Below are 12,087 nucleotides of genomic sequence, written 5' to 3' on the forward strand. Positions count from 1 at the left end.
AATTGTTAAGCGGTAAAATGTCAAAATAGAATAAAATGCTATTTTGGTCTACTATTTATCCAGTGGAACCCTGCACATTGCTGGTGCCTTGCTAATGTATAACTAGGCAGAGAAGGCAGGGTTTTGGAATGAATTCATATTGATGCAAGTTTTAGAAGTCATGCAGACCTGGATTTTTCCTTCTTTTATTACTTTGTGTAGTATAATAAAAAACCATTTCCAATTTGAACTGAAGAACATATTACCTTTTCTAGAACCATTTTCTATGTCAGGAAAATGGGCATTCTTGTGGACTATGTGTGTCTCAGATGCAATGAGTTCATGAGAATGTTTATAAGCTCTGAGGTACAGTATGGCAGTCGTGTGCTCGTGGTGTTGGCTTAGGGATAAGGCTGATACAAACACCTATACTTCAGAAGGACAGTGTGTGGCCCATCCTTTACTTACCTAGAAATAGAACCTTCTTTGAAGGTTTGATGTGGGAGAGATGCAAGAATGCAAGCAGAGAGGAGTGCTCAGTGTCCGGCCAGCATGGGCTGTGGGTTTTGGTTCTGTTTTTATATTGACTACATTATTATACTTACTTCATCTACAGATGAGCCATCACCATTCTATGTAAAGTTTCCAGGTCTCTCTGGAGCTTTATAGATGGGACACTGTGCTAACAGTATTTATCCACTGAGACACAGTACTTGCTTGTACTGTTTGTGTGAGGATCTTAGGGAAGTGAACTTACTAAAGTGAGCTCAGGTGATTCATGCATTGAATTCAGGGGCAATAGGTGAACCTCTAGGTTAACCACAGCCCCTATCAAGTTAAATAAATAGCAAGACTTGTCAAGATCTCTGTGACAATTATTCTGATACCTTTCAACCTTAGGCAGAGCCCATTGGTGATCCACATCTTCAATATCCGGTTGTAGCATGCAGAATCTGAGGCCTTTCCCTTTCACAGATTTGCTGCAATAAAGCAGGGAGGTTGCTAACTGGACCTAGGGCACCACTGCCCTCTGCTGTTTGCTTCAGGGAGGTGGAGCCTTCTGATAGAAAGCAATAGGGAATCACCAAGTCCTGTCTTTCTAGGCTTGGTCTCCATCTTCTCAGTGTCCCACTCCTCCCCTCTCAAAGAGACCAATGCTGAAAACTGTGTTCTTCTCCTTACACGTTGCTCCATTAGTCCATGTGAAAGGCAAAAATAATGGTGAATTTGGAGGGCTTTGAGTCAGCCTGCCTTCATGGTGGCACATATATTTTATTGACTCCAAATAGTTACAAGGTAGCAACTCAAACTGAAGTCCAAGACTGTGAAGCAGGGCTTGGGTGTGATCATCTCTGCAGTGTTCCTGCCTCTCTTTGTCATCATTTGGTTTGAGTTTATAGCTTTCTGGAGGTTTTTTTTTTTTTTTTTAGTTGGGAGCACTTATTTCACCCCCAGCCAATCCCCTCTCCTCAACTCTTTTAAAGTTGAACTATTAAAAAAAAAAAAAAGAGCTTATCGAGGCAGAGAACCCCAATAATTCTGATTCTACTTCTTTTGTGGTATTCTTCTTCCAGACCTCACCCCATCCTCCATGCCACCAGAACTCTGATTCCCCATGTAAATCTTGCCTGCAAAGCCCTGCAATTGGGTGGTTGTTTTAAATCCTCCTCTTTTGTAAGATTCTGCAACGACTGCCTATATATTTATGGAAGCCACATTATCCTATCCAGGTCATAATGCATGTCAATCCATGCTTTCCTGGGAATGCTGGCCCCTAGCATTTTGTTTCTGTCCAGTGGAACTGTCACAGGCAGATAAACTGACAGATACAGAGTGGTCGAGATTTTGTATTTCCTGGTCCAAAGTATCAGATATTCTGAAGGCTGTGGCTGGGTGCTTGGTATGGTCCTGGCATGTGACAAACACCTACACATGAATAGAATGTGCTTCCCCTGTCAAGGCACTTTACTAAGTAGAACATGCATGCACATAGCTGTTATATGAAGAGTGAGATCAGTAAGGGTAACCGTGAAATGATGAAACAGCAGATACATCCCTCTATATGGAGTCTGAAAACTGTAGCATATAATTTGCTAATTCAGATTATTCTTCAGATTTTTGAGGGTGTGTTGTGCTGGCCATGTATAACTGCTCCCTGTAGGGGCTGATACACAGGAGATGCTGGTTGTAATGGCTGTCCTCTTGCTTTCTACAGCTCCCTCCAGCACTGCACCATGATCTGAAGAGAAGGGTTATAGAGAGATTCAAGAAGTCCCTTTTCAGCCAGCAGAGTAATCCGTGTAACCTGAAATCTGAAATTAAGAAGGTATGTGTTCTCCATGTAGGCACTTATCCATGAGAGATGTCTTCCTCCCAACCCTGCTCCCTCATCTTTGCCTACTGTTTAGGGGTAATGCTTAACCAAATGGGTCCACCTCACCTCTGATTTCCCGTCCTTTCTGTGGCTATTATTTCCAGGTGACTGACTGACATGGCTCCTTCCTTGTCACTACATGTTTGCTTAAGAATATATGTTATCTTTAATTTAAAAATATGTATATTGCAGCCTGCCTTCGAAGGATCTGTCCCAGTATTTTTGAGAAGGCTATTCAGTGATCCCCGTAAAAATGCATTTTCTGCCTGAAACAGTTACCCAACCATGTGAAGCCATCGTTTTAACCATCTATGGGGGTAGAATGAACTTATTCTTCCCATCTTCAACATTCTGTGGCCTTTCATGTTTGGGTACAACAAAAGTTTCTCTTCACATATGCAGAATCTAAATGGTTATAACAAATGGGTAGAAAGTTGATTACCTGTGGTGTCATGAGTTGGAGACAGGAAACCCACTTTGTCCTAGAAGTCATATAAGCCCTCTGACCTGTCTCTGAAGGTCCCATGATGAGCAAAGTCTAGCTACCTTATTGGAGATAATTTGATCCCTCAGTGTCTCCTCCTCCTCCTCTTCTTAAATGTCCTCGTATGCTTGGATGAGGGTATTGTGTTGGACTCTTCCCCTGAGGGGTTTTGTCCATTAGTGAGTCTACTTTTAAGCTTATCACTCAGGAAATACACAAGGCTCTTTGATTTAAAAAAAAAAAGTAAGCAGCCTGTTTCTGCTGTGTTGGCACATAGCCATAGTGAGGCCTGGGCCATTGATGTATACACCAGAGGCAGCTGCAGGTAGGTCAACAAAGCAGGAAACCATTCCTCAGAGACAAGAGAGTGAGCTGCCCTTCACACGCTGTGTCAGTAAACAAGACAAAGATGAGGCAATGGTGAGATGGAGCATAGGCACAGGAGGTTTACACCTACCTACAAGAAATATACTTTTAAACACCAGAAACTCAAGTTTCCCACAAAAGACTAAGATGCTTGGCATTCATGTTCTTATTAAAGTGATATTGAGAACAAACCAATTTAAATACAAATTGTTTGTAGCAGAAATTCTGGTTTTGTGAGATGAAAGCTTCTACTTCAAAAGGTGTTCAGAGATCCATTTGCCTCCCGCTCTGTGGATTTCCCTTGTGCCTTCCTGGAACGCAAGTCCTTGTGGTCTTTCTGATGCAGACTCTCCTGAATTTCTTTCTTCCCAAACAGTGAAGTCAATTTCTTTTCTTAAATCACTCTTTCTGCTGCCATCCTTGGCTTCCTTCCTGTGTTTTGAGAGCATCTCTAGCCAGTATCCTGACCTGAGAAAAAAGGCAGGATTGTTGGAGGACAGGAGTTCTGGGGAGCTCATGTGAGAGTCTCACTGAGCCAGCCTGGTCCACACACCTGCCTCAAGCCCAACAAAGAGCCAAATTCATAGTGAAAAACAGGTAAAGAGACTTAGTCAATGTACCCACATTGGGAAGAGGGGCACAGAAGTCCAGCCTTCCAGGCTGCAGTGATCTTCAGGATCCTAAGGGGATAGCAGCTCTTAAATAGGAGGAGATATGAGTCTGTTCCTGGCTCTAATCTTTCAAGGTGATCTGAGAAGCTGTCTGAACTCTGGTATCTCTATCCAGGAGACAAATTCTCCTCTGGCACCAAGTTTCAGCCTTTTTCTTCTCCTAGCATGGGATTTCTGAGGAAACTCTCAATTCCTTGGAATTTCCTTGTTTCCAAGTCTGATTGATAATGGTAGGACCACAAATTCATCTTTAGAATAGTCTTATCTTTGTCAAGATGGTTTTTGGTGGGGCTGGGTGAGTTCTGTTTATTGTAAGCAGGGTTAAGAGGCAGGTCACAATGTCTAGTGAAGGATGCATGGATCTTTTCTGATGAGCTAGTGGCAGCTCACAACACACCCAATGGGTCTCCTCTACTTGGGGCAGAGGACACTCACAGCTGGGGTTCAGTTGTAGTGACAGATGTGAGCACAGTCCCATTCTTCTAAGGGAAGGTAGGCTACATAGTGGAGTAAAAACATGCTACCCTGGACTAGGTGTCAGCTCCTCCATTGTGGCCTGGCTGAGGCTTCCCTGGCACAGCCCCTCTTCCACGTCCAGCTCACTTTTCCACTCCTGTGATTTAAACAGCTTTCATCCTCCTGTGTGTCTCCTGGGAACAGCCAGTCTCTTACCTTTGATTTCCCAGCATTGTGCACATCCTGGCCTATGGTCAGTGTTTCATGTGTAATTCACATTAGTGAATGACTCATCAGTATCATGTACTTATATTTTGTATTGGGGTCTTTGTAATGGTTTATGGTTCTTGGGTGAGCATTGTCAGCCCAGATAGAACATTTTCAACTATGATTCATTATGATTTCTCCATAGACCACCTACCCTTATTTTACCCCTTCCTCTTCTGTATTTATATCTCTCCCCTTCCCTTATTAGAGTTCCACTATTTTTCTGATTTCTTCCTTCTGGTCACTTGTATCCTGCTATTATTCCTCTCTATATATTCATCTCTCTATTGATCCTCTTCCCGACAATGATGTCATTTTGTTTGCCTGGATTTTGCAGTCACTAGAGGTTTTTATCCTCACAACAGAAGATACTGAGTTGTAAGCCTCCAATGAGAGAGAATATGTGAGTTTTGTTTTTCTGGGTGTAAAATAAACTCACTGAATCTGATCAATCTAGTTCTACATGATTTTAATGATAATTTAATAAAGCAAATATATATTTTTTCATGAACCATGCTGAAATATTATGAATATAAAATATATTGTACAGAATTTGTTATCTAATTCCTGAAGTAGGAACATACATAGAAAGGGAAATAGAAGAGAGATAAATGAGTCAGTTTTGGCCACATGTAAGCAGAGAGCTAGGCACACATAGTTCTGTGTATTATCTCTACTTTTATGAACATTTGAGGTTTGTGTACATGGATGTACTGTGCATTTTCCTGTGGTATAGGGATGATAGAAGTTGGGGGGTTCCTTGACAGTTACAGAGACTTTCTTCCCTCAGGCAAGTAAACACTGGGTGTGAGAGTCACTAACAATAAATGACCACCAAAGCCATCTTGGATCAGTGGCTTCTGAACTCCAAGAATGAATTTAATGGACAAAGGCAGAATGAGGTGTTTGTTTGTTTGGTTTGTTTGTTTTTCATTTTCAATTTAACTGAGCTAAAGTTCTTTGAGAGGAGGGAGCCACAATTGAGAAAATGCCTCCATAAGATGGACCTACAGGCAAGTCCACGGGGCAGTTTCTTACTTAGTGATTGATGTGGGTGAACCTAGGCATTCTGGATAGTGCCACCCCTGGGAAGGCGATTCTGGGTACAGAAGAAAGAAGGTTGACTAAGCCAAGAGGAGCAAAACCAGTAAGCAGCACTCGCCCATGGTCTCTGCTTCTGTTCCTGACTCCAAGTTCCTGCCCTGACTTCCTTGGATGGTAAATTGTGATGTGAAAGACATGAGCTGAAATAAACCCTTTCCTCCCCACATGGCTTTTGGTTATGGTGTTTATGACAACAATAGAAACCTTAACAAAGAGGGCAAGTTTCAGAAAGGAGTTTGTTGTAAGACAGGTGAGAGCTGAAGACAAAGGTCACCTGTAGCAGGAGCATGTCACCATCGTCAACAGACTTGACCTTCAGCTGTTTAGAGATTTCCCATGATTTGTGGAAGAAATTGGGTTGAGGCATGGAGAGGAGCTGCTCAGTCTAGCTGGCCTCTCCATGAGATATCTGTGCTAGGTGTGCACAGTTAGTTTGCTTACTCACTCATGTTTAGCTTTAATGGAGCTATGTAAAAGATGGAAGACAACAGGAAGGTGCGCTGGCGACTGCAGCCCCTAATCACTTCTGGCATGTCTGCCTTCTGACTAGCACAGAACAAACGGTGTTTCTAGCTTCTGGCGAAGGACAACAATTGAAGTCACTATTCCCAAATTGTCTGACCAGCTAGTATCTCCTGTTCTCATTATCCTCCTCTCTGAAGAGCTGTAACTGCTCTGCAGGACTTGGACTGACTGATCTTGGGTACTTCAAGCTGAGTGGGGCCATCAGGTATCACCCCTCCAATGGGCCTATCTGAAAGACCTCCAAATGCATGGTTGCTTGCATCTGCATACCAGCTGGGTGAAATGAGGAAAGAAGCATTTCCCTGGCACCCAGCTAAAGACATGAGGGGAAGAGCAAAGAGCAAAGGCAAATGGAGTGCAGATGCACCAAGACAGGGGCCCCATGAACAGCAGAGAGTTTCGTTCCACTGAGAATAGGCATGGATTTATAAAGAAGCCGCAGACAGAAAACTAGGACCACCAAAATACCCAGATCCCCTCTTAATCTCTCCTTGCTGATTAGTCTTTTAAAGCTACCAGTGGGACAAAGGCCACGGAGGTGCACAGGGTGTGTCAACACTGCTAATTTGGGAGCACAGTGGGGAACTGAAGGGGAAAAACATTTTGCATCTGCATCTGAAGGTAGAATCTGGGGAGGCCACAGAGATCTGTGGCCCTCCTTGTAGGCAGTCCATCAAAGTCCCCTTACAGACCAAGTTGAAAAAAAAAACAGTTTGTAATCTAGAGAATATGGGTACACAGAAAATAAAAGTATCTTAAAGAACTCAGAGGGTGATGGCATCAAAAGACTCTTTCATCACCCTGACCCTGTCACAGAACCTGGAAGTGTGGTCTTCGCTCTGGGAATCACTTGTTGGCCTGTACAAGCTGGGCCTAAATTAGGGTTACCAGCATTCTGTGCATCTCTCAGACTTGGCACTGGGCAGTCACAAATCTATGCAGGCTTCCAAGGTGCAGCTGTTTCAAAGTGCTAGTTATCCTAGCAGCTATCTATGTCCATCTTTACCAGTTGTGTAGTCAACTAATGTGCTACAGAGCAGTTACACTATTCAGGTACACTTTGGACTTCTAGCTGTGGACACTGTAATACATGGAAAGAAGAGAAATCCTTAATATGATTTCCCCAGGCCATGATCAATATTTCTGAAAAAAGAATCATTCCCTAGCTCTCAGAGGGAAGGATGAATGGATACTGGTTTGTGGCAGGAAAGGTTAAAGCTGTGGGCCTCAGGCAGCTTTGTCTCCAGCCTAACGAAGCTCAGCTCATTTCCTCTAGTACCCTATCCTGGGATATAAGGGATGATGAAAAGAAAGAATGAAAAGGAGAAGTATTTTCCCATAAACCCCAACTAATGCAAGACCTTAGAAAAAGTGAAAGTCAGAAAAACCAGAAAAGAGAGATGGAGGGACTGCCGTGGGAAGGGTGAAACAGGAGAGGGGAGCCAGGCGTGTCACACAACTCCTGTGCTCACTTTTCCTGATTCCCAGGCTGGTAACCAATACATTTCAGCAAAAACCAGTGGTGGCATCTGGCATCGAGTGTACTTTGGAGCAACAGAGGCATTCTCACCGCAAGTGAGCATAACTCTGGATGTGTGTGAGGGCCCTGGACAATCAATGGCCACCAATAAGCTTGTCCTGTCAGCCTGAAGAGTGAACTGCACGGGCAAGGGGAAAGGTGAGTTTTAGACAGGAGTTTGTACCATAGGCAAGACCTGAAGAATAAGGATGGAACCAGAACAGCTTCCAAGGAAGGGACTGCCTGTCAGGGTTGCTGTGTCTGTGAGTTAATTAACCTTTTCTGGATTGAGGCATGGGATGGGGGCTGGGTATGGTACATGTACGAAGAAGTGACACAGGGGAGCCTCTGAAGAGAGCAAGTAATGTCATCCACTGAGAACAAGCATGAGTTCATATAAGAGCTTAGTATTACCTACCCTAGGAAGAAAAGGAGAAGACTTTGATTTGTGAAAGAAAAAAATGAAAATAGATATTGGTCATTTCTGATAACAAAGAGCTTATCAAAAGCTAATAAGAAACTAAAGGAAGCTGCAGATTAGAGAACATGGGACATTAGGCAACATGTTCTGGTTTCTGATATGGCATCCAGTCTCAGGGGACAGGGGAGTTAAGTGAAATTATAACAGAGGGGCAGAGAGTGTGGAGTGGTGAGGTGATCTGTGCTGCATCCCCTCACTTCTAGTGTCTGGTTCCACTGATGTTTGGTTCTATGTCTTCCTGAGTTCTCTTTGCTGGTTAGGTCCCATTCCATTTGTGATGTTGGTCTCCAGCAGAGGACTAGAATTTCTGATATGGAAAAGAAGGTGATTGGGAAACCGAGTGACTGTATTTGTCTTCTCTTCTTGCCTGCTTCTCAGTAATGTCTGCCTTGAATGCTTGTTCTTAATTGACTATGCACTTAAATGCCACAGTACTTGTCCCAAATCAGAGATGTCTTGGAGCCAGGTGGTGACAGCCATAGTCTAATATATTCTACTATTCTCTAATATTTGATATTTCATAAATGTATGCAATCATTTGCACTTCTGAACTGAGCATGCTCTCTAGTGCAGAGAAAGGGCCTTATGTGTCATGCAAAGGGAGAAAGCATGGTAAAGGCAGGTCTTCGGCAAGCTGAGTACTCACAACACTATTATGAGAATACTAACACCTATAGCTCACTCTAGCCCTATGGACTGTGAGTTGGAATGCGTTGTTTCCTCTGTGTCTCCACCTACTAGTCAACAGTCTTTGCTGTCTGGCACATCCAGAATTAGAATCACCTTCAGCTCCCTATGCCCACATCAAGATCACTAGAAACATCATCCTTTCTTTTCTGTCTGAATGTCAATCCCTTTGGACTCTATCATTTTTGTCCTCAAGTCTCTCAAGCCAAGGATTAGAAGGCTCACTTGACCATTGGTTGTAGGCTGGGCTCTAGTTCAGATTCTAAAATTGCTGCTGTGCTCCTTGTAAATGGCCTTTCCAGTTTCCTTATTCACAAGTCTGATGCTAATGTTTACCCTATGAGAAGTTGAGTGGTAAGAGCCAAACTGATTTTGCCTTGATGTCTTAAGTCCTTAGCCAGTGGCAGTGAGTTCAGCTGTGGTTATTAAAAATCTCCTGCTTCTATGCCACCTGGGTAAAGTTGTCCACCACTCCTTCTGACAACCCTCCCACTTTCCATGGTGCCATTTCTGCATTGCCTGTTTTTGCACACATGTTTTTTTTTTTTTTATATACTTCTCTATGTATTCCTGTCAGATACCAAGGAGCATCAAAGGTGGTTTCCAAATTCTCCAGCCCCAGGGGCAATTTAAGGGTTTGTGTGTGTGTGTGTGTGTGTGTGTGTGTGTATGTGTATGTGTGTATGTGTGTGTGTGTGTGATTTTTTGGTTCTTTTTAATAACTTGATTGCACAGCTCTCAAGTGTGAACTCTGTACATGACAGCCTCAAATGAGCCACAATGTCAAATGGGTGGTCACTGTAACACATGGTAAGTGGTCTGAGGTAAGGAGATTAATTTGTTAAAAGAATATTTACGCCTAGTATCTAAACTACAAAAAAGACCCTTGGAACAGTCTAGAATAAAAATAAAATCACATCTATATTTGAACATAAGACCAATGAATTTTGCCTGCAGTCTTTGTCTGTGAGCCCTTTCCTAGTTCCTGGAAATCTGTGACCCTCAAGCTAAAGGAATGTACCGATATGACACACAACTGTAAGTCTTAAACAACTTGTTCTTAAAGGATGAATACTAACCCACAAACCTATGGCCACTTGATCCTCGACAAAGAGGCTGAAAACATCCAATGGAAAAAAGATAGCCTTTTCAACAAATGGTGCTGGTTCAACTGGAGGTCAGCATGCAGAAGAATGCGAATTGATCCATCCTTGTCTCCTTGTACTAAGCTCAAATCCAAATGGATCAAGGACCTCCACATAAAGCCAGACACTCTGAAGCTAATAGAAAAGAAACTGGGGAAGACCCTTGAGGACATCGGTACAGGGAGAAAGTTTCTGAACAGAACACCAATAGCGTATGCTCTAAGATCAAGAATTGACAAATGGGACCTCATAAAATTACAAAGTTTCTGTAAGGAAAAGGACACCATCAAGAGGACAAATCGGCAACCAACAAATTGGGAAAAGATCTTCTCCAATCCTACATCAGATAGAGGGCTAATATCCAATATATATAAAGAACTCAAGAAGTTAGACTCCAGAAAACCAAACAACCCTATTAAAAAATGGGGTACAGAGTTAAACAAAGAATTCTCACCTGAAGAACTTCGGATGGCGGAGAAGCATCTTAAAAAAATGCTCAACTTCATTAGTCATTAGGGAAATGCAAATCAAAACAACCCTGAGATTTCATCTTACACCAGTCAGAATGGCTAAGATTAAAAATTCAGGAGACAGCAGGTGTTGGAGAAGGTGTGGAGAAAGAGGAACACTCCTCCACTGCTGGTGGAGTTGCAAATTGGTACAACCACTCTGGAAATCAGTCTGGCGGTTCCTCCGAAAACTGGGCACCTCACTTCCAGAAGATCCTGCTATACCACTCCTGGGCATATACCCAGAGGATTCCCCACCATGTAATAAGGATACATGCTCTACTATGTTCATAGCAGCCCTATTTATAATTGCCAGATGCTGGAAAGAACCCAGGTATCCCTCAACAGAAGAGTGGATGCAAAAAATGTGGTATATCTACACAATGGAGTACTATTCAGCCATTAGAAACAATGAATTCATGAAATTCTTAGGCAAATGGATGGAGCTGGAAAACATCATACTAAGTGAGGTAACCCAGACTCAAAAGGTGAATCATGGTATGCACTCACTAATAAGTGGATATTAACCTAGAAAACTGGAATACCCAAAACATAATCCACACATCAAATGAGGTACAAGAAGAAAGGAGGAGTGGCCCCTTGTTCTGGAAAGACTCAGTGAAGCAGTATTCAGCAAAACCAGAACGGGGAAGTGGGAAGGGGTGGGTGGGAGGACAGGGGAAGAGAAGGGGGCTTACGGGACTTTCGGGGAGTGGGGGGCTAGAAAACAGGAAATCATGTGAAATGTAAATAAATATTATATCGGAAAAAAAAGGATGAATACTGCTTCCTAATAGCAGTCCCCTTCCAATTCTTCTCCCCATCCCACTGCTGTCAACCCTTTCTGCTGTGGCAGAACCTTGACAGGTCTACTGCAGTGAAGATTCCATCTCCTGATACTTCCTAGAGAACCAGCCACTCAGGGCAGTTGAGAACCAGCCACCCAGGGCATTTGAGAACCAGACACTCAGGGCATTTGAGAACTAGCCACTAGGGCATTTGCCATTTCTGCTGTGGAGAATTTTGCCAGGTCTGCCACAGTGAAGACACCATCTCCTGATACTTCATAGAGAACTAGCCACACGCAGGTCACTTGGAGTATGGAGAGGCCTGGGAGCACAGGAGAGCTGGTCTCCCAGGAGAGCCTACATACCTGAGTGCACAGAGAGAATGTGAATCCCAAGAATTCATATACACAGATAAGCCAAAATCAGAGACATCAAGACCAGCTAACACCAGAGAAAGCTAGATGGAAAAAGGCAAATGCAAGATCATTACCAACAGAAATCAAGGCAATATGGCACCATCAGAACCCAGTTCTCCCACAAGAGCAAATACTGGATACCCCAACACACTGGAAAATCAAGAACTGGATTTAAAATCACATCTCACGATGTGATAGAGGACTTCAAGAAGGACATAAATAACTCCCTTAAAGAAATACAAGAGAACATCAGTCAACAGGTAGAATCTCTTAAAGAGGAAACCCAAAAATCCCTTAAAGAAATATATGAGAACAT

At 43.0% G+C, this 12,087-nt stretch overlaps 1 protein-coding gene across 5 annotated transcripts in view; it reads left to right on the forward strand.

Annotated features, from left to right (window-relative positions):
* Nek10 (NIMA related kinase 10) overlaps nt 1-12,087 on the forward strand; it is a 197,820-nt gene that overhangs the window by 175,306 nt on the left and 10,427 nt on the right. For all 5 annotated transcript variants that reach the window (XM_052190707.1, XM_052190705.1, XM_052190704.1 and 2 more), the window contains one exon: nt 2,195-2,305. In XM_052190707.1, the coding sequence (XP_052046667.1) occupies nt 2,195-2,305 (111 nt within the window). The remainder of the gene's footprint in view (nt 1-2,194; nt 2,306-12,087) is intronic.

The sequence above is a fragment of the Apodemus sylvaticus genome, chromosome 8 (genome assembly GCF_947179515.1).
Source record: "Apodemus sylvaticus chromosome 8, mApoSyl1.1, whole genome shotgun sequence".
NCBI classification, from domain to species: domain Eukaryota; kingdom Metazoa; phylum Chordata; class Mammalia; order Rodentia; family Muridae; genus Apodemus; species Apodemus sylvaticus.